This window comes from Dermacentor andersoni, chromosome 6, assembly GCF_023375885.2.
Source record: "Dermacentor andersoni chromosome 6, qqDerAnde1_hic_scaffold, whole genome shotgun sequence".
NCBI classification, from domain to species: Eukaryota; Metazoa; Arthropoda; class Arachnida; order Ixodida; family Ixodidae; genus Dermacentor; species Dermacentor andersoni.
In genome coordinates, this window is record NC_092819.1 from 144991297 (window position 1) to 145014634 (window position 23338).

The 23338-nt window shown below is 46.8% G+C and overlaps 2 protein-coding genes across 3 annotated transcripts in view; one reads left to right on the forward strand and one right to left on the reverse strand.

Moving 5' to 3' along the window:
- The window catches only part of LOC129382765 (uncharacterized), a 50697-nt gene extending 29954 nt beyond the window's left edge, over nucleotides 1-20743 (forward strand). The window contains exons 4-6 of the mRNA XM_055066943.1: nucleotides 7227-7268; nucleotides 17613-17666; nucleotides 20520-20743. Of these exons, the coding sequence (XP_054922918.1) occupies nucleotides 7227-7268; nucleotides 17613-17666; nucleotides 20520-20597 (174 nt within the window). The 3' untranslated portion in view covers nucleotides 20598-20743. The remainder of the gene's footprint in view (nucleotides 1-7226; nucleotides 7269-17612; nucleotides 17667-20519) is intronic.
- On the reverse strand, nucleotides 12970-15491 carry LOC129382764 (uncharacterized). 2 transcript variants are annotated; one of them, XR_008610822.2, is made up of 4 exons: nucleotides 15121-15491; nucleotides 14041-14191; nucleotides 13547-13661; nucleotides 12970-13261 (listed from the first exon to the last, which is right to left on the reverse strand). XR_008610822.2 is itself a non-coding variant. In XM_055066942.2 (4 exons), the coding sequence occupies exons 1-4, from the start codon at nucleotides 14791-14793 to the stop codon at nucleotides 13204-13206; spliced, it is 339 nt and encodes a 112-aa protein (XP_054922917.1). In that variant the 5' UTR covers nucleotides 14794-15491; the 3' UTR covers nucleotides 12970-13203. The 2 variants fall into 2 exon arrangements, 1 of the variants encoding a protein (XP_054922917.1); XM_055066942.2 differs by having other exon boundaries at nucleotides 14779-15491.
- Nucleotides 20744-23338: the final 2595 nt, after the last annotated feature.

Genomic DNA, 23338 nt, shown 5'->3' on the forward strand with positions numbered 1-23338 from the left:
CTTTAAACCCAAGTATTTAAATGTTGACACTCTTTTAACGCGATATCTTCAATGAAATAGGTATAATCAATAATACTTCGTTTTTTAGTGATAGACATGTAAACCGTTTTGTCAGAGTTCAAAACCATTTGCCAGCTGTCACACCAATTTTTTACCTTTTGCAAATTTGAATTTAGATCCGTCTGATTGGCAGGTGATTCAGATCCGTCTGATTGGCAGGTGATTCGATACGGTTATATAATACGCACTCATCTGCGAAGAGTCTGATGGGAACTGTATTCGTCGTGCGGCATGTCATTGATAAATAATAAAAATAACAGGGGGCCCAATACGCTTCCCTGGGGTACTCCAGACTCTACAGGCGAAAAGGAAGACCGGTATCCCTCACATGCGACAAATTGGTCTCTATGGCTTGGGTAGGACGAAAACCATTCAGATAAGCGAGGGTTTTTGAATATAGTTTTAATTTTTAATAGCAACTTTGGGTGCGACACCTTATCGAAAGCCTTGGCCAAATCTAAGAATATTATGTCTGTTTGGCCTCGGTTATATATTGTATATGTGAGATCATGAACAGTCTGTATTAGATGAGTGATTGTAGAGAGTCCCTGACGGAACCCGTGTCGGCATTTGTTTAGGATATGGTAGTTGTCAAGGTACACCAATAATTGCTTAGATATATGTTCAAGTAGTTTCGAACAAGTGCTAGTGAGAGAGATCGGCCTATAATTTTAACGTCTCATTTGCTGCCACTTTTATGAATTGGGATAACTTTAGCACGCTTCCATGCGCTGGGAAAAGAACATTGGTTAATAGATGCCTGAAAAATTACAGTTAGAAATTTAGAAACCCACTCTGCGTACCTTTGTCCGTCAGGCCCCGTACTTTTTTTAGTATTCATGTGGAGTAATAGGTTAAATACACCCTGTTCGTCAATATTTATATCTTGAAAAGGCGGCCTTTCAGATTGATCTGTAAAATCGGGCAGGAAGCCGTTATCGCGTGTGAAGACTGACGAGAAGAAAGAGTTGAAATCCTGTGCCTTCTTTAGCTCTAGTTTCATGCGAACGAGAAGCAGCTGGGGGGTTAATATATCGCCAAAATTTTCCGGGGGCGTTTTTCAGAAAAGGTTGCAATGTGACATTAGAGAACCCATTTTTAGATTCTTTGATTAGCCCTTTTAATTCGCGACTCATACTAGAAATGCAGCTTTTGTCAATTGGCCGGCAATTCTTCTAAGACGCCTTTTGCTTCCATTTTAGCCTTCTTTTTGCATGAATTATCTCTCTGGTTATCCAGGGATTCTTTCGTTTAGCTTTTTTTAAACGTATTGGTACAAAGCTTTCCACACAATGCTCGACCATGTTTAAAAAGAAATTGCATAGCTTGTCCACGGTTGCGCCAGAGTGGACAGGACCTAGGAACTTATCTAACGAGACTTCGAGGTAATCTATTATAGATACATCATCGGTTAATGTAAAATTCAAGAACGGTATTTTTGATGCATGGAAGAGTTTGCGCACAGACAAATTTAAAGACGTCACTAGCATTTTATGGTCCGAAATGCCATCCTCGATGTCACAGCTCATAATAAAAGAACACGGGCGATTTGAAACGAAAACATGATCTAAAAGCGTTGAAGTTTCCACGCCCACTCTTGTGAAGCCAGACACAATTTGAGTCAGGTTATAATTAAATGCAATATTTAATAACTCATCCCAACTCCGCACTTCGGTTCCTCCTGAAGAATTTGACGCCCAATCAATTCCAGCCAAATTGAAATCGCCCGCCAGGCACGTGTTGTCGCCTGGATGCACGTGCAAGTTCATAAAGGTTTCCCAGTTTTCTGGTACTTCTACAGGGGAGTTGGGAGGACGGCACGCACCACCGATTAGCAATTTACGGTCATGCAAGGTAGTTCTAATCCAGACTGTTTCGAGATTGCTTGGATCATTAAGTACCATGAAAGGAATGTCGCTATTCAGAAGTATAGCTACCCCACCCCCTCTAGTGCGCCGATCCTTTGTTATTATGGAATATCCGAGGGGCGTTACTTCGACATCAGTCACATCCGGGTTCAGCCATGTTTCTGTTATTACCATTGAATCTGGATCGTGATCTATTACAATGCTTTCTAGGCTATCTTGTTTGTTCAGTACGCTCCTTGCATTCAGGTTAATGATCTTAAAGCATGCAGATTGATTTTGGTTGAGTCAGTCGGCACCCGAAGCCGAACGAAGCGCGGCCGCAGGAGCCGGGTGCGCGTATCGGCGGCTGTTAACCTCATCCCAGGCGTAGATCACATTGTTAACCTTATCTTGTCAAAAGCCCATGTCACCTTGGCTCCGCTTTTCCTTTCCTCAGCTGTCGACTTTCATAAGTTTTTCCGAGCAGTAGCAACTCTTTTTGAAAAATATTCTTGCACGCTGAACGGGGTTCCCTTTAATGTTGAGCAGTTTTTAAATATCTTAGATTTTTCCCTGAAGTCCCCTACTCGGAGTATTACTGGTCGACTTGTTCCTGGGACCTTCTTGCCCAACCGATGAATTCTTTCGATAGAGTTAAGTTTTTGTTTTAAAATGTTTCCAAACACGTCGTCATTAACCTTTCGTAGGAGTATTTCCTCAGTTTCAAGTCTGGCCTCTTCTATTCTTCTAACAATAATGTTATTGCGCTTTGAACGATTTTCGAGATCGTCGATTCGTTCTGACATCTGAAGGAATTAAGATTTCTCACACAACCTTCAACAGTAACTAGTCTGGTGTTGGCGTCTTCTACGCACTGTAGTTTAGATTCGATTGTTTCCAGTCGTTTCTTGACAACCGAAATGGCTGTCTCTGAGGTTAACTGCTTTACCTGAATTTCAGAAATTTTAGGAAGGATTTCTTTCTGCGTGTTTAGCATCTCTTTCACCATATCCTGAAGAGGTCCAGGATTCTCGTCGACATCTCCTGATAGTTTTAGAAGTAGGCATGCTACTGAGAAACATTCACTCGCGCAATTTACAAGCGTGTGTGGACATGGCAACGCCACTACGCAAGGATAATTACTATGAAAGCCGTATTTTCGGTCACCAACCTGCACAAAAAGCGGAGTGTCAGGCGACATAGCCACGGCGATGTTGCCGTGTCCACTGAAGAGCGACGAACCAAAACTGTCTTTTATAGTTGCCAGCCAGACTTTCACGTGGTCTCCAGTTAACGTCAATGTGCTCGAACTAGTTGCGCCGTACGATGTATCCACGTGCAGTGGATACGCAGTCTTGATCCATGTTGAATGATCGTACCACCGTAGGCACGTTGTACGCAGGCCCGCGACGATGGTAAGTGTTGCTCCCACAGGCCGCAGCAAAAGAAAGGATCCCAAAAAGCACCTGAACAAAAAGCGGAGTGTCAGGCGACATAGCCACGGCGGTGTTGCCGTGTCCACTCTTCAATCACAATCACTTCAATCACAAAGCACCGCATTATTACGGACGAGTCCGCACGTTCTGCTCGTCAGCATCCTTACAGAGTGTCTCCAGTGGAAAGGGAAGCGATCAAGCATCAGCTGAAAGAGATGCTCCAAGACGACGTGATCCAGCCGTCCACCAGCCCGTGGGCCTCCCCTGTAGTGTTAGTCAGAAAGAAAGACAACACACTACGCTTCTGTGTAGATTACAGAAAGTTGAACCGTGTCACCAAGCGCGATGTTTATCCATTGCCACGTATCGACGACGCATTGGATCGTCTACAACATGCCAAGTTTTTTTTCTTCGTTGGATCTTAAATCAGGGTATTGACAAATCGAAGTTGATGAACAGGATCGTGAAAAAACAGCGTTTGTGACACCTGACGGGCTTTATGAGTTCAAAGTTCTCCCCTTCGGTCTCTGTTCCGCACCAGCCACCTTTCAGCGGATAATGGATACCGTGCTTGGTGAACTCAAATGGCAAACCTGCCTCGCATACTTGGACGACGTCGTCGTGTTCTCGAGCACGTTTAACGAACATCCCGCACGACTCGAGAATGTCCTCGCTGCGATCCATACTGCCGGCCTCATCATGAAGCCTGAAAAATGCTACTTCGGGTTCCAAGAGCTCAAATTTCTTGGCCATGTCGCTGGTCCTCAAGGCGTTCGACCAGACCCCGACAAGTTAGCTGCCGTCGCCGAGTTTTCACCACCGAAAGACAAGAAGGCTGTCCAACGCTTCTTTGGTTTGTGCGCATATTATAGGCGCTTCGTCGAGGGATTCTCGAGAATTGCTGAGCCTCTGACACGGCTTACACGCGACGATGCGCCTTTCATTTGGGCGGACGAGCAGCAGTAGTCGTTCAATGAATTGCGCAATCGTTTGCAAGAGGCCCCAATACTTGCTCATTTCGACGAAGACGCTGACACTGAAATTCATACTGACGCCAGCAATAAGGGTCTCGGCGCAGTTCTTGTGCAGTGGCAAGCTAGTGCGGAACGCACCATTGCTTATGCAAGCCGCAGTCTCACCAAGGCTGAGAAAAACTACTCAACCACTGAAAAAGAATGCTTAGCGGTTGTGTGGGCAATTGGTACATTCCGACCCTACTTGCACGGTAGACCCTTTAAGGCTGTCAGCTATCACCATGCCCTGTGCTGGCTTGCCAACCTGAAGGATCCTTCAGGCAGACTAGCCCGTTGGAGCCTGCGCTTACAAAATTACGATATTACAGTTGTCTACCGATCTGGAAGGAAGCACAGTGACGCTGACTGTTTGACACGCGCACCACTCCCTACGACGTCATCGTACCCTGACCATGACTTGCCATTTGTCGGCGTTATCAACGCCATAAAGATGGCTCAGCACCAGCGCGCTGACGCTGAGCTGCTGCCGCTGATCGAGCACCTCCAAGGAGTTTAAGGTTCTTTACCCCGCTCGCTCGTGCGCGGCTTATCATCATACTACTTGCACAACAACGTCCTCTACAGGAAAAACTGCGGAAGCGGTCCCAATGCGTACCTCCTTTTAGGGCCGTCGGCGCTACGCCAAGACATTTTGCAAGCCTGCCACGCTGAGCCATGCGTGGGACACCTGGGATTCGCTAAGACATTAGTAAGGATACGACACATGTATTACTGGCTCCGGCTCTATTCTTCTGTGCAGCGGTACGTGAAGACCTACCGCGATTGTCAGTGCCGCAAGAAACCCTTAGTTAAACCGGCTGGCTTTCTCCATCCTGTGGACCCTCCTCAAGCACCGTTCCAACAAATAGGAATGGATCTACTTGGGCCATTCCCAGTGACCCCTTCGCGCAACAGATGGATAGTCGTCGCTACCGACTACTTAACCCGGTACGCCGAAACCGAAGCTGCTCCGCAAGCAAATTCGTATGAAGTGGCCAAGTTCTTCGTACGCCACATCGTCCTATACGACATGGTGCACCGTCTGTTCTCATCGCCGACCACGGTACAGCATTTACAGCGGAACTTATGCAGGATGCTCTCCAGCTGACGCATAGCTCTCACCGCAAGAGCACTGCGTATAAACCTCAAACCAATCAATTAACGGAACGTCTGAACAGAACGCTAGCTGATATGCTATCCATGTATGTCGACGTAGAGCACAAGACGTGGGACGAGATCTTACCCTATTTGACTTTCGCGTTTAACACTGCTGTACGGGAGACTACACAGTTTCCGCCGTTCGAACTTGTATACGGGCGCCACGTCACGTCAGCACTTGACGCCATGCTACCTCTGGCTGATAATAGCCCGACAAGCGAACGCGTGGAAAAGCTCGTACAAACAGCCGAAGAGGCACGCCAGCTTGCTCGGCATCGTATTCGGAGCCAACAGCGTACCGACACCCTTCGATATAACCAGGGTCGACGCAACGTCTACTACAATACCGGCGCCTGCGTGTGGGTCTGGACGCCCGTCCGTCGCCGCGGACTCCCGGAAAAGTTGACCCGCCGGTATTTTGGTCCCTACAAGGTTACACGCCGCCTCAATGACGTGACCTACGAAGTTGTCCCCTGCAGTTCTGACGCCGGTTCACTCCGTCGTCGTCCTCGCGCTGAAGTTGTTCATGTAGTGCGCATGAAACTATACTATGCGCGTACGTGAACGCCGAGATCCACCTGAGGAGCTCCATTTCTTATGTCGCCGAAAGAACTTTTTGACGCGACCGAGACGGTCGCTTTTCGCATGGGGGAGCGATTGACACAAGGATGTGGGGCTCCCACACCGCAGGACGGCGCGCGCAAAGGCCGGCGCCACGAAAGACGATGCGCAAAGGTCGGCACCACGAAAGACGATGAAGTGCGTAAGCTGCACGCTCTGGTTCTGACCCGCCATCAAAGAGAAGCGTATATTTGCAAGACTCCATTTCTAACCTACGCTACAATATGCGACCGGTGGTCGCCCAACTGCAGAGAAAATATGTAGATTTGATGTTTCTGTGCGATTATGCTGTCTATTTATGTTAAGAAAACTGGCTTGTCTGGAAATCAACAAAGAGCACGCAGCCTAAATAAGCAGAAGAGTGCAGGGCAATGTTTTTTTTTGGGGGGGAAAGAGCAAGATTGAACATCACAGCTCTTTTATATTACGCCGTGTTTATTTATTTATTTGTTTGTTTCTTTGTTTGTTTGGCTACTGTTGATGACTCATACGCACTATGGGGAGTTGGCCAATATTTGGATAGAATTAGATGGCGTCTAGTACTGACTAGAAAACGAGTTAAAAAACTGAGGGAGAGTCCCTCAAATAAAACGCAACTTGGAGTACTATAAATAAACTTGAAAATCAGCTTAACGCAATTCTGTTTGCATGGAAATGTTTTACTTGAGAACTTCGGTTTGGCTGCACGCTTACTTTGAACAAGACGACGTTGAAGCAGCCACGACATGAAAACAGTTGGGGAATACACATTTGAAGTTTTTTATTTAATTACATTAACAAGCACTCCCGATAGCAGGCTGTGCAATGACGCAACAATACTTTTATATCCTCACACAGCACAAGGATTGTAGTGAAAAGGATGAGAAGCTGGATCACCTAAAAATAGACACGCCGATAATAACCAACGACCAAAGGAAACGTCGTAGGCCTCCCCACGCCACCACTTTTTCTTGTGCAATATAACAACTCATAGGACTGTTACGAGTGTATAACGCGAATGTATCAGAGTTAGCTTGTGGCGTGGGCCAGGCGTTTTCTCTCCTGGTCTCACCGAATCACTTCGGGGTCTGAGTCTCGTTTTTTCTTTTCAGCCAGTTTACAAGTGCATCAAGAGTCAAGTGTGGGCCATCTATGTAAGTACATCTTTTTAGTCAAACTTCTCTCGAGCATTTCATTCTACTTCCAGCGCTTATCGAGGAATTGAGGAGGAATCGAAAATTGAATCCTATTTCAGCAACACCAACAGTCGAAAGCAGGCTACTGCACAAAAAGAAAAGAAAAAAGAAGCCTGTCGTAATCGTTCGCGCGATTGCTTGTTGCTCATAAGCGGCAAAGTGCAAATATCTGGGAAGTAAGCGTTCGATATCAGAAAACGTTAACCCACAGTTACCTGCTGTATACATAATTGCTTTCACGCTATCAAGACAACGAATGCACCAGAGGCAGGAATCGCAATCCAATCACACAATATAAGTGACATCATTTTTGAATGAGCCAGTGCGAATGATGTCACTGATGGAGCAGGAAGATGGTAGTAATTGCTGGTAGTTCGGGGGATGCTAGATTCAAGATATACGTCAGCGGGACACGTTGCAATACTGAATTTGACTTTCCGGCATAGAACAACGTGCAAAAACCAGGGCAGGTAGGAAGAAGGACGCACACCACCAGCGATGTGTCGTTCTTGTTAACTGTTTCGGTTTATTTCCGCTATTATAAAACCAAAATGATGAATTACCAACTCGCCTATGTCGCCGTTTTATGGCGCTGAATTCAAAGCGATAATCCAGGCCTGTCGATATTGTGACCGGCGCCCTCGTGTTGCTTTGATCACCATCGCGCAAAGTTGGCCCTTGTGAAAAACTGCTTTCCTGCTACACGGGCCCATATCGCGTGCTTCGCCAAGTGACCGATGTCACCTACGAAATCGCTCTAGCCACGTCCACTACGTCCTCTGCTGTGACAACCAGTGACATTGTCCACGTCGCCCGACTCAAACACTACAACTCTCCATGCCCATTGGATATTTAACAGCACCGTGACGGCGCTTTTGCAGCCGGGGGGTAGTATTACGATATCATCGAACGATGCTCAAGGGACGAGCCGCCGCGAGAACGACGACGAAGTGGGTCTGTGCCCTTGGCGCGAGTGAATGTCGGCCTGGTGCTCTGGCTCCACTCCAGTGTAAATAGCCTGTAAATAGCCTCTTTCGTCTGTGCCTTTCTACACGTAACAACATGTAAGCAGGGTCAAGTAGCAACTGGTCTCTAAATGGGAATTCAAAACTGAGAAGAGCGACGGAAACCGTCGTCCCTCGATGACTGTCCACGGAAATGCTTTTAGCGTTGAATCAATGTAGCGACACAACGCATTTCCAACGTCGAAACGAGTTATGTATGAGGCGTGTACTGCAGCTGGATTCCTCTTTGGCGCTTCTCTAAGGACGCGAAGCCTGCGCGTGGCCTAGGAATTGCATGGCGCGCCGGCGCATGGGAAAGCTGAGAAACGCGTCATGCGGCAACCAGGCTACTCTCTCGCGCTTCTTTCTTGACATGCTGCGCCATCTAGTGGCACTGCCGAGAAGTCCGCGAGTTGCCTCCGAGACGAGAAGCGTGGCGCGCCGGTGCCCGCCAACCCTGGTAATTGATCCCTCGCTTGCCACACATACAGTGGCACACGCTAAGTGATTCAAGTTGGCGATAGGTTATTTGAAGAGCGGCACACACCCAGTGCATCTGTGGCGCAGCCTGCAGAAGCGTCGGGTTACTGTCCTTGGAGAACCCATGTGCCGTGGGTTCGATTTCGCTCAGCATCAAAGAAATTTAAGCGAAATTTTTCGTTGTTGCATAGCAGCACACTCCTTGTGGCACATACCTAATTACCCATGTTGGCCTCCAAGACGTTCATGGAAGAGCGGCACACACCTACTGGTAAATTCTCAGTGACCGAAGATGGCATCAAAGAGGTTCACTGAGCACTAGCACACAGCGAGTGGCACATCCCCAGTGCTCCAAGTCGACGTCGAACAGCGGTGCACACTCCCCTTCCCTCATGTACAGTGCCGCATGTCGGCGTGAAAGAGGTTTGTTGTAGAGCGGTGTGTCGGTACACATAGGCATATGCTCAATTGCCCACTTTCGTCTGACGGTTGGTTTCGAACCCTATTACCTCAGCAGAGCAGCCCGATGCGCTAACCATTTGTCGACGGACTACCCAGTGAGCCAGGTAGGCGGGAAAGTGGTTAGATGCAAACATACATGACTTCTAAAAGCTCGTGAAGTATCCTAAGAATGCTAACGCATTAAAAAGACCCAAATGTTAACGCATGGAACATGATGATATATGATAGGAAAGTCGAGATGAACCTTCACTGAGGATATGCTGATGGTAAGGCAACGATGAGAATATGTAATACGAACAGCTCGGTTCTGTGCGGCTTAGAGAGCCTCAACTAATGTGACGTTAGTAGGTTGTGTGATGCCGCGAATATGTGCTCCGGCATGTTTTTGTCCTCAGGCGACTAGCTAGAGCCTGAAATAGTAAGTCACAGCTCTTTGTGTTATCGCACAGACTTTCCCTTCTTATTTCTTCCTTCCCATTATTTTAAATCCTATTTAATGAAAATGTATATGCAAGGACATTTTATGCGACAGCAGTTGGGCACTGAAATGGCGTTCGTGCCGCCGTCGTTGTGCGCTCACCATAAAGACGCGCATGGTCAGGAGTATATGGAGACGGGCGGAGTGCGTATAGCGGCAAATACATCGAAGCCTAGACACACCAAGTCGCGGTAGTAGTCTGCTGGGCCAGCTAGTTCACCATGTCATAAAGTATGGGCGGTTTTAACGGCAGATGTGAAAAGCTTCATAGGACAGGCGCTCAGTCGGAGCGTCTGTCCTGTCAAGTCTTTCTTCCTCCCCTGTCGTGAAAACCGCTCATGCTTTTACGATGCGCCAAGTCACCCTGGCGATGCTCGGGCTAGCTGGTGTTCCGCCAGGTTCCGCGCTGTGTAACAAGATCTAGCGCTCTCGCACTCGCTCAATCGGTTCTGCAGGAGCCAAGGCAGTGTTCAGGGTTCCATGGAGTTGCTGGCATGAGTGTTGCAGGCACACGCACATTAGGGTTTGTGCTGAACATATTGTTTGCGCTGCAGCACTGTCTGAGCACTCCGACAGTGCTTCGTGGAAGGCGGTCTCGGTGGAAAGGACAGTAACCGTCAGGCTCAATCTAGCGCTCAGAAACGTCGACACAGTTCCCAATTTTCTGTCGGTCTCATCTGGTGCACTATCAAGGTGTGACGCCCGTAACGACGTTGCTGACCTTCCTCATCACAGCAGCGCTGTGATGGGCCTCCTTTGTGTCTCCGAGCGGGCTGTCCCTGCTGCATAGCAGCACTTCTCTTGGGTGCTGTATCGCGCCATGCCGTCTTCGCATATTAGTGTTTTAATTTGGTGTTTTTACGGTCCGCTCCGCTCAGAGTTGCCCCGCTCAGCCACAGCGGAGCAACAGGCGATTTTCACGTTTTAGTTATGCATTTAGTCTTAAAACTTTTTGTGCGCAAACAGGGGCGAAGAATAGGGGCAACACAAGGACGAGCGCTCGTGCTTGTGTTGCCCCTATTCTTCGTCCCTGTTTGTTTGCGCGCAACAAGTTTCAAGATGAATCTGTTCCAATTAGGCCGACTCGCAGTTATGCATTTAGTGCTGCTAAGCGGACCTTTCGTAGTTGCAGCATACTCTGCACACATTCAACGTAGGGAAACAGAATAAAAACAAGATTTTGTCACTTTCACCAATTAAAAGGATTATATATATAACTAATTTATTCAAGAAGTACCGAGACATGCGCTTATAATGCGTTACTGGTCCATTTTATCGAGTGGAAGATAAAGCGTCGACTTGCTGAACGGTACGCGATAGCCAGCGAGGTCGCATTCCGCATCCAATTCAATCCTTTCTGATGCCAATGCAGTGTCGACGTTTTTTTAGCTGTGCTGCTCACTTAACTTTGTTTCTGTGATGAACCAGTTGGCACACAAGTTATTCGCGCTCGCACGACAAGTGATGCCGCTCAGAGGTGTGCTGGAGGACACCTTTCTCATGTCTACATTGAAGCGGTCAGAAATAGAAGATTTGTTGTTTCTCGAAGTTTTCCAGTACACGCGCCGAGACCCACTGTCACTGCACGGCTACCTCGACATCGACGGCGTGGACAGCGGACAATTACGCACATACTTTCGCTTCGAGAAACACGATGGGCGAAGGCTGGAGGCGCTACTACAGCCGGAATTGTTTCAACCCTGCAGTTCGTCAACGTTCGAGGAGTTGAGAGTCTCAGCCTAACGCTGCGGCGGCTGGCCCATCGGAACAGGCTGCGGGAACTGCAGGCGCTCTTCAGGCCACATTATTCAGTAATTTCGTCAGCGACTAATGCAGTGCTCGCACGCATTGACAGCAATGTCGGCTACCTTCTGCGAGACGTGAATAACCTCTTCCGACTGGACCTCGCTAAAGTGGAAGTTTATTCCCAGGTACGCAATCGATTACCTTGCAATGTGTGCTCGTGTTCAGCTATAATACCTTGTTTACTCGCCAGCCGTGAATTCCCAAGGGATGCCGCTCCAGAACTGCTGGGCCTTCATCGACGGGACAGCGTGGGCCATTTGCCGTCCATCGAAGGACTAGAAGCGGTCCTTTTCGGGGCGCAAACGTTTTCATGTCCGGTAGGATCAGTCCACCATGTGCACCAATGGCATTATCTGCCAGTTGAACGGCTCATATGTGGGCAGTCGACATGACGCAGGCAAGTTTACGGTGTTTATTTTTATTATGTAGAGGCACTTGCTACATGCTGCGACTCAAATGCATAATGCAGTCACACTCGTGCGAGACAAGGCACACACTTACTGACTAGTCCCCTTGTTGGAACCGCGTCTACACTCATTGTTCAACTGCCACTCATCCTACGAGTGACGTCATGAGATAAGTATTTTCCGATGTGGGGACACAATTCTCAATGTGGTTGTGAAAAGGGCGTGGTAAAATTTAATGAGGTCAAAATGGTAAAATAGTGACGTGTACTAATTAACATCTTAAAGCTATAAGTCAGTTTTCGTTGTTATTGTGCAACATACCTCCAGTTTAAGTTTACATCAGGAATAACACCTACGAAGGGGACATCGTTAACCGAAACAACGGAAATACCTATTTGATTGCGACTTAATATGAGGGAACCTTGTAATTTAATTGAGTAGCTTGAACTAGCGGTGTTGCATGAAGGAAGTGTGAATCTTAAAAATCACACCTGGCAGTCTCCTCAACAACTTTGTACACTTATTGGCAAGCGAGCTACTCTGCACAAGCTGAAATAATGTACTGAAAGCTAAAATCAGTGATATCCTGTTGTAAATTGTTTTTATGTGCTCTTATATTTCCAGGTATGCTCCGAAAGAGCAAGACCTATCAAAAACTCGCAAAGCTTGTCAAAGGGCACAGCTTTTGCCTGCACGGTGATTCTGCCTATCCCTTGCGACCTCTGCAGCTGAAACATTATGGCGGAACTTGCATAAGCTTGCCGCAGTGTGCTTTTAACAAGAAAATCAGCACTGCAAGTCAGTCAGCCGAATGAGGTTTAGGCGATATAACAGGTCTCTTTGCATTCTTGGATTTTCGAAAAAATCAGAAGCTAAAGCGGCTAAATGTTTCACGGGTGCGTAAAGTTGGTATTATACTTTCAAATTAACGCTCCTGGATGTATGGTTCACAGGTCTCGCAATACTTAAGAGTTTAACCCCCCAAAGGTGAAGGATTATTTTAGGCCACAGAACTGAGTCAATTCCTCCAACACAGCGTAATCACTTTATTGAAAAGGTCTGTATTCTTTCTTGCTGCTCCTCGGGCGTAGTTTTAACGCTGTGCAGCATTTTTTATATACTCCTCATGACACTGAGCGCCAAGTTTCTGCCTCCCTTCTATCGACGCCTTCTTGTGTTCTTCTAGGGCCAAGAGCCTTTCGTCATAGTCCAGCCTTCCCTGCTGGAGTTCTATATCTCTCTGGCAGAAAATGAACTCACGGTCCTCTGTTCTTCTCAAAAGTTGAAGCCTCATAACCTGGAGGCCTCCGATTCCTGTAAAAAGAAAGAAAGGAAAAAGAAAACAAAACAAAAGAAATTGTGTTCATGTAAGCATACTTCCCGACTAATTGGTCTCACAACTCGTCACTGCGAGAGCAGCGGGCTATTAGATCGTTCACTACCGTGTATCACATTCATCTCTTAAGCTTGTACTGACATTGAAAAGTACAAACGAGAAAAAAGAAGGAGATGTAGTGTGTGTACACTGTCTTAATGAAAAGGGAGCTAGGCGTCGGAAGACACAACTTAACAAATCATGCAAGTTTTGATTTGCCATACCTGTTGGGGGCAGCTTGCACATGTCGCCCTCTTTTGCGCGTGTAGACGGACCCTTGAGCTTGCTCGTCCACATCACTGTCTCCTGTGGCCGCTTCTGCTTGTGTGTTGGCCAGCGCTACAAGGACATTATTGATTCATTGCACAGCTAATGAACATGTGCATTAGACAGTGTTTTATTTTATATTTTGGTTTTCTTTTTTCGTTTGCTATTTGGTCATGTTTTATAGTGCTTGGGCCTTTGCACATAAATTAATAAATGGTTTAATTCGTATTATACCCTGGCAACGTTTTCGTGCACTTGCACAAACACTGGCATGTGAGAAGTCCATTCTGTAGTAATACTACCTCCTTCATGAATATAAATAAGCACAGTAGTAATATTTCACTTGCTTCTCATCTCTGTCCTTTACCCGTAGAAAAATAAACACCTTGTTTAACAGAGTCTGCTGTACACATTGTGAATGAGTGAATAAAATATTGAGCTTTCAGTGTACTTTGCATATCTGTGATTGAATGGCTGTTCCTTCTTGAGTCGGCCTGCTCATGCAGCTGTCGCCCGGAGTAGGGTCCCGAACATCCATTTCTGCAGCTGTGTACACTAACTGTCATGCACGGACAGCAGCAAATCTGAAGCAGACTGGCCATCTGCACACAATAAAATAAGGTACAAGGATGATAACGTTGTTAGCAGTACGAAACGATCTTCGAAGAGGAAACTCAGGAGTACAAGTTTATTTTCCGTGCTATTTCGCTTAAAGTAGCCTTTTATTTTTAAGCATTAACTGAACATAATGGAGCAGCAAATTAAAGAAGTGTTGAATCACGTTTGCACCACCGTCTTCATACCTCTCTGTAGCCAGAGTAAAATAAAGGACTGGTCAAAAAAAAAAAAAAAAAAGAAGAGAACAGTTTGCATAGGACAAAATAATGGGGGTTCAAGATCTTGGCCGGAAGAGTTCCTACAGCACATAATGAAGAAGCATAATTGCCAGCATGCGACCACAGAATGCAATACTAGCTATGAAAATGCCCCACCTAGGTACGTAGTCATACTACCCAACCCTAAACACGCCATTCCGTAAGCGCTAGCCAATACTTGCACGGCGTCGGGCACGTTCCGGAAATCGGAACGCAATAGAAATTGCATCTGTGGAAACTGAGAACACTTAGCGGACTTCGCAATCGAAAGACATATTATCCGTAAATGCCAGGGCCCACTCCAGATCACTCACCCTCTCTCTGTCCATCGTGTGCGGCCACTGATGCTGTGGCCGAGTCTTTCAATGCTCGTGCCAAGCGCTGCCGAATTGATGCCGACCGCACGAATATTGTAGGTCGCCGCGGCCCACGCGCCGTTTACTTTTCGCGGCACAGTCATCGGCACGTAGCCGGCGTTACGTATTAAATCAGAAAGTTCTAGGAGCAGATGTTAGCGCTCCCCATACTGCTCCTCGGTGCCGGATCTACAGGGAAAACGAGCAAGGTACTCTGTGACTATTCGTTCCACCTGCGTCATATAAACGGCGTGATGAAGAAACAGCGCGAACAGCACTACGAAAAAGCAGAGCGCTCACTTTCTGAGGTGGACTGCGTCCTGTTGTCTAAAGTATCCGACGGGCAGGTCGACTCGCTCTTTGACGGCACGAATGGGGTGGTCGCGCGGCACATCGTCCCAAGTACTGCGGGGTTTTTAAAAGGGTCGGCACTGGCAATCTCTCTCGAGAAACACAAATTTTCGTCTACCAGAAATCGCTTTCTTGGCTGGCCGTGCGCAGGCGAACATGGCGTGGTGGAAACGGACGGCACGGTCGACGCCTCCTTGGAGGCAGTCGTCTCAGAAAGAGGAACGTGCTTCGATGCACGCGCGAGTGAGGGCGCGCGCGTCGACCGCCCTCGCCAGCGAAAGACGACAGCGACGCTCCTCTCGGGCAGCTTGCGTGTTTCTCGCTCCCCTAGCCCGCTCGCGTATTTCCAGTTGCTAGTAGGTACAACGGGGCGGGGCACTTGCGGAGACGACGGACGTTTGCGCGCATGCGCGAGTAAGAGCGGGTGCGAGAGAGGAAATGTGGGGACTTTTGCGCCTTGAAAATGCGACTCTGCCTAGGTACTACGGAGGAGTTTCTTGGCGCGCGTTGTATGTGCTTGTCCCTAGGCGTGCCGGCAGAATTCGCGGGGCGCGGCAGTGCTGAACTTAGCATCGCAAGTTGGCGGCTGGACGCAATTATATTTATTCAATCATGTTTTTACTTATGAAAACAGCGTGTCATTATTTCGCATTATTGGCGGCGCCTCCAGGACACCAAAGCTAGAAGCCGGACTGGCCCGTGGGTTGGGGCTCGCAGAGGCCTGCGCGTGCCAGGGGAGTATAAGAGTATAAGCCTCCCCTGCGCGTGCCAGGGGAGGCCTGACGGCCCCTGGCACGCGCCAGGGGCCGTCAGGCCGCCCTGTTTCCAGCTTTGATCCCCCCGCTACCGCTTGGGTGCCCCGGAGATGCTGCGCCGCCGGCTTTAATATAACCTCTGGTGCTCTCCCGCGGCCTCCGTTGGCCGGTTACATGTGCCCTCCCGGAGCAGTGCTTGTAAAAAATCTGGTCTATCGTTGCGACGAAAAAAGCGACCCGCGACTGCGCGGGCAGCCAGGCAGTCGCGGGCAGCGAGCGGCGGAGCCTAAACAAACTCGACCGCACTCCACAATGCCGGCATGTCTAGGGGACAAACGAATACAACGCGAGCTAAGAAGCCTCCTTCGTAGTGCCTAGGCTGAGTCATATATGCAAGGAGCAAAAGCCCCCCCATTTTCTCTCTCGCGCCCGCTCTTACTCGCGCCTGCGCAGAAACGTCGAGCGCCGCAAAAAGCTCCACGCCCCGCTGTACCTACTAGCAATTGTAAAAACGCAGCCCGCTCGCGGCTGGGCGGAGGGCGCATGCGCATTCGCGCTTCCGCTCAGCTGCTTGGGGGAGCGTAAACACGCCAAACTAAAACACTTTATTGTTGGAACAACTGTACATGCGAGGAGTTTGAGTGCAAGGCTAAACAATGTTATCGCCGTCAGTGCTTCCACTTTCGTAACAAGTGCGCATAATCCTTGCTATCTACAACATAAAGCGTACGTGAGTTTTAAATAAAACCTTTCGCCAGAATGTTTTTACCCAGCCTTTGCTTCTGCCGGTCTTTTAATGTTAGCTGCACATGTGCTTCGTGGGCGACATTATTTTGCACAATGTTTTATTGCCACCACAGCTGTATTGTAACTTCCGTGGCCTCGCCATATAAGCAAATACATCTTTAAGGCATGTACAATTTCTTCTTGCCGACCCGGGCCGGGCCAAGAAATGGGCCCGTGCAGCTGCTCTACTAAACACTCCTACACGCCTTGTACCAATTAACTAATCGAGCTAACGAATAACTGTCCTTCCCAACAGCAGGCCAATGCCGGGAAGCTGTCGCCTGACTTTGACAATCATTCTCGGATAGTTTCAGCTCGTATTTTTTTCTATTCACCACGGCTGATTACTTCACATTTTATTTTCATGTGATTTTAGTTTGCATTACCTATTAGAGATTTTTAGAAATAACGCACCCAATCCTCCTTGCGTAACCAAGCCCTACACCCTATTTCTGTTTTTTGAACCGATTTTGCATTCTTTTGTATACCTCTGTCTTATTTTGTAGGCCCGGTGATTTGCGTTCCCTAACTTTGGTTGCGCTGAATCTAAAGCTGGCCATTATTTGCGTGTAGGCTTATGCTGTAAAAGCAGTTACGTTTGTTATATAGGGTGTCCCAGCTCACGTAAGCCAAAGTGTTCAACGAAAAAGAAGATGTAATAAATGCGGCGCAAGGTACGGTCTTAACGCCTATGGTGTTCAGTAGTCCGACCTCTGATGACAGTACACCATAGGCCGTTAAATTTGATTTTAAACCATATTTATTTTATCGCTGAACACTGCGGCTAATGTTAGCCGAAACACACGGTATATAACGTGACCTGCTGTGTATTGCGTTGTTTATTTGTTGTTCACAGCCACTCCCCTCTGTAATAGCGTTGCCGCTCACCTTCTCTTCCAGAATGGAACCGAAGTGATCCCGTACAACGAAATGTTGTGCATAGAGAAGGCAGCGGTGAGCGCTAGTCTCTTTCTGGACTCGCGGTATCGCGTCGGTGGTGGAAATGTATTGTTGTTAAAGACATTGCATGTCTTTATGCGACGAAATGAACTTGTAGCGTAAAAGAAGGGAGCCTACCAAGCAGGAAACAGTCTAGCACCAAGGGTTAAAGACTTAGGAAGAAACGAATGTCATTTAAAAAACGTAAAAATGTCGCAACAAATCGACGTTGTTGCAAAGGCATCCGATATACGTGTGATAGTACCCGCGAAAAAAACAAAAGAATTAAACAGAAGCACCACACCTCCGCAAGTGCAACGAATATTTACCGTGCAGAATTAACAATCAATCAATCAATCAATCAATCAATCAATCAATCAATCAATCAATCAATCAATCAATCAATCAATCAATCAATCAATCAATCAATCAATCAATCAATCAATCAATCAATCAATCAATCAATCAATCACACTTCGATTACCTTTAGGCGGTGGTACATAGCTAAAAATGAACGACCAATAGGCGTTATAATTTCCACCGAACTTTTAAGACGTACGCTTGCTAAACAACTCAAAGCAATGAAGATAGTTGACAACTCAGAAATTATGCGTGCGATGCTCTTCAAGAGCATCGCACGCGTAATACGACGACGTGGGATCATTCCCCACCTGCGGCCAGTTGTTTTTCAACCACTTTCATTACGATTAATTTAGGATTGCATTAATTCAGTTAGTAACTACAAGTAAATTCCCCTTTGTTGTCCTTGGTGTCTTTGTTGGCTTCTCATGATATGATCAATAAAAAATCGGGCCCCTTGGTTAACCCCCTTTCTTCTCGTACATATTTATAGGTGTGTGATATATATACCATGGGGGCTCGAAAAATTATTAAATTCCCATTTATTTCTTGCAACTATAGAAAATCTCAAGTTGATACACAGGCAAAAGGCAATGAGTGCCTCACAGAGGTCCCGGATCCTGCCCAGTGGCAGCAGTAGATGCGCGCCTAAAGACGCACATTTGCTACAAAAAATTTTAATAATTAAACAAAGAATTGTACTTGGTGTTTAAGTCTACAGCTCAAATGTATCGTTAGTTTAGATAATAGTATTGTCGAGGTTATACACAATGAAATAATATCAACATAATTGACTTGCAATATTCACAAGGAAAAAAAGTAGATGTCTGGGACCTCGGAGAATTACAACCCGATTTCTAGGGAAGCTGTTTCTTTCGAACAGTTGCGATAAATGTTTCAGTTTCCTGTAATTATATTGCATAATATGAGAAGTTGCCCATGTAAGACTGTTCCGTTTCAAACCTTGTCCCTTTGTAGCTCATAGGAGTACTCCTTGTTGAGAATTTTTAAAAAGACGGTAATTCATCAGCACACATGTTACTTCGCCATAGGGTTTTCCTTGGTGTTCTCCCTCCGGCCTTCCCCCTCCCCCTGCGCCCACCACCCAACTGAATATCGGTTGACTTCATCCAGGGCAGCGGGAGAAATCCTGCTTTGTTCGTGAAACAGATTCATAAAGCTGCGGATCGCTTGAATGCGTAGTTTACTGCAAATGTCATAGTAGTCCCGTGTCTTTGAAGTTTACCTACATATTGCCGATAACGCGGCCTTTTTGCGAAATATAAACGAAGCATCTCGTTTATTTAAGTTCACCGGGGATATCGCTAAAAGCAAGTAGGAACATTTTACGATGCATAGAAATAGGGGGAAGAAGCATGGCTGAGTAATCTATAACTGGACCAGGAACGCAAAAATGTTGTCGCACATTGCACTTACCACGGCCCGCCTCCCCTTTCCACGAAATACAAACCTGTTGCAGGTTTGTCCGAAACGCAGAGTTCTCGTGGTGCTTTGGGCAACCTAGCTAATAACAGCAGCGTGATACTTTCGAACACTTGATTGAAATTCTTTAAAGCAACACGGATTTACCAGCAAACATAAAATTGGCATATTGTACCCACTATGTTCGCAAAACGTCACCTCAGTTGTATTCGTAGTTATGCCAGTGCAGCCGTCTATGTTTTACACCATTCGTAAAGCAGACTAATAATGCTATGGACCGCCCCTCCCCCGGTAGATACGCTTATGGTAGCCTATAGAGTCCCGCTTGACCATATTGTCACGGGGTAGATATTTCAAAAAGAGCAGAACACGCCGTCTTGTATGCTGTTGCTGTAAAAGCTCGAATACCTTAGGAAAATAAGCGCGACCAGGTCGGACGGAAAGAAAAAGCAGAAAGAAGACGATGAACCTTATGTGGGTTAATTTCTAAAAGCCGGTTGCAATGGAGGCTGCGGAGCGAAGGCGTTGTGGGTTAGAATTTTTTTGTGAAATCTAAACAGAAAGTGCTGGATGGAAGAAAGAGGTACAAATTAGCCACTGGGAGCACGTAGATGACAAGAGCAGAGGCGACAGCTTGTTCATGTTTGGAATATAAATAAATGCAGAGGGCGCTAAAGGTATGCTTACGCAGTGTGGGTTCGAGATATTTGTAGGTGGCAATAACAAGCATGATTTGCTGGGCTTGTACACCTCTTATTCGGCGCTTGGCTGCAACAGAACCTGTCTAGACGTTATCTAGGGACATTCGTTATTCGTTCTTTATAGAGGTATGCAAGAAAACGCCTTGAAAACGCACCTCGAGAACGTCTGGAAGACAACCTCTGCAAGGAGGACATTGGCTAAAATATATTTCTCGCGAAGTCACGCTGCGATACTTCTGCAGGAAATAAAGTGACATTATTCTCAAGCAAAATCAAAAAGTATCGCTTATTGCGGGATAACGCAGACACATTGCGCTATAGAATACAAAATTGACATTGTTCTTTCTCTTGATCACCTGCTTAGGACTGCGGCGCCGGGCAAGTTGGAAGCATCGCAGTCGCCAAGCTACAGATATCGTACCTGAGGAGGCTCTTCGGATAAGGCGGCAATACGCAGCTCACGGGCACTGGCCACAACGGTATTGCTGCTCTGCCAAGAATGGCGACCAGGATGAACGGTTTGAGATGTGTGAAAAATAAAAGAGTCCGTCAGTTCCGCGCAATGCAGTGAGTAGGCAGAACTTTGGAACAATAAGGATGAATAAGCAAAGAGTCGCTCGCTCAGATTTGCCTCGCCTTCGCGAAGAAGGCTGAAGTGCATTGGCTGTTACCTCTGAAGAACCAGTGTCATCAGAACACTGACTGAGTATTTTTCTGCTTTGGGCCAAGCTGCACTTGGAAAAAAGTTGGCCAACGCTGTCAGCATTGAACTCATTTGACGGTGGTCTTGTCACAACGCCCTCCCGCGCCCTCTGGCTTAGCAGCGCAACGTGAAAGCCACTGCGCTGACATGCCGGGTATTTCACTGCTCCTATATATCGAGGCCATTTGGTTCTCGTACCCAGAGGAGATGTGTGTAAAACAGCTCTTAGATTTTCATCAAAGCGTTTCAATCAAAGATCACAATATAATCTTCCGCTGAACTCCTGTTATACTAGTCCTCACAATTCCCGTTAGACCAGGCCGCTAGTAATACTGCTCGACACGCAGGTAACAAACGATTCTAAAGGCACATTCACCGGATGGACAAGAACAGGTATTTTTTGCAGCTGGCAGCGTATCACGTGACGCGCGCGTCGTCCCAACTTGCTGTCCTCGCCGAGAAGAGCCCTTTCCGCTCGCAAGCCGGATGGAAAACTGGAAGCATAGCGCGGGAAGGACGATCGACAAAGACTAGACAGGACAAGTCCTGTCTAGTCTTTGTCGATGATCCTTCCCGCGCTATGCTTCCAGTGTAACTATGCATTACCAACCAGCCCAAGCCGGATGGAAAATGATGGGAGCTGCTTCCATCGCTACATTTGGCGGTCGTCTGTCGTTTTTCTAGCCTAATCAGCATCAAGTCTGTCAAAATGGACTGAATTCGTTTGGCTAACTGGGCTGTTTGTCCAGTGTGGAATAGCGTTTGCGATGGCAAGGGCGAGTTTTAAAGCGAAGCTTTCTGTGCCTCTTTCGACTCTTCCACTGCTGCTGGCGCTGCTGCTGCCTTGGGTTATATTAGACCTTTCCAACGCGTCGTCACAATACCCTCTGGACCTTCCTGGGCGCCACCGCAATACCTTCTAAGCTACTGTTATGAGCGAATCCCCCTCCCCCCCGCAAAACAGTGCAGACGCTGCATCACTTACCCTTGTAGAATAATTATTTGCTCGGCTAGTTGGTTTTCCAAAGCTCCACAGGTAAACTAGGGCAAAAAAAAACACAGACACAAGAAAGAGAGACAGACAAGCGCTACGCACAACTGTTTAATGGCAAGGAAGGATTGTACATGTGTATTCTCTAGTCACGGATGCGCATATGGAACAATATGAACGTGCACGGGAACATTAAAATCGGTTGCGCAAGAAATCGAATTCAGAATCAAGTAATGCGATAGACGGCTTCCTTAAAACAGGTATGCGTTGTTCTTGATAAAGAAGGCCTGTAGTACAGGCCAAGAAGAAGCGTTACCGCTTGTACCTGTAATGGGTTGTTTCCGAAAATAGAGCGTCCCACCCACAAGCGGTAACATGGGCCACCATATGTGCGGCCTATCTCGCAACGACATCTCGCCCCTGAAGAAGGAGCCGGTGGGCGTCCGAAACGTCGGGTTTTTAAAATGAATTTTCTTTGGAGTTTTCCTTCTCTTTAATTCGGTTGTTCTCGACCAGGCAGATATCTGCGGAATATGTTTACCTTTGAAACTTTCTCTCTTGTGAAAAACAGGAAGACGAGATACAGGGCTAATTGATGTGACGAATGTGTGAGTTCTCGGCTCATTATTGGCTCATCAGACTTGCCGTCACAGTTCACCGAAATAATAAAGTCACATGTATCAGATCAAAAACCCACCTTAGCCTCCATCTTAAGTCTTGGCTGCAGTGAGACATGATACGGGTGCTATCAAATATAGTACGTACTGCACAGTACACTGTGTGGCGTTTTGCTGCGATAACTATTTATTTTTTTGAAGAATTCAGCTCCAAATGACCTTTTTGGCATTATTATCGCTTCTGATAATTTTGTCATTCAACTGCTTCCACTTTAATATGTTGCAACTATTATCCATTGCGACTTATGCCATTCTGAAAGTATGTTGCCTTATACATTGCACGCTGTAGTCAGCGACCGCAGCGTTCTTGGTTGTGAATTTAAAGCCTTCGTAATTATGCAAAATTTTATTTCTGACCTCATGCATATTGTGCCTTGCGCCTTGTTTCAGTGCTGTTCCCTGTGGTCATTGCCCTTTATGCCGTTTCTATTAATTCCATGTTTGATGTAAATATTGTGATGTTCATACGCGCATGCAGAGGGCCTTCATGATCGGCGTACTCTGTACAACTATATGATGTGGTTATTATTGAAATAATGAATTCCCCAGTAAATACCTTGTAACCATTTGCCTCACATTGCTATTTTTAAAAACACTTCAAAACCCTGCGATGAAAGAGTTAATCTTTAAGGCACTTTTAGTGCACCAGTCACGATTAATTTTTAACCTGGCTTATCGGTTCAAGCACTCGTACAGAAAAATAAGCTTAGCGTGCCGCCCAAAAATGCTTTTGCTCACTGAAGGTATCTCTTCCAGTAACTCGTGTTCTTAAGAGGGGTGGCATCTACTACGGTAATAGTTACTGTTCGTAA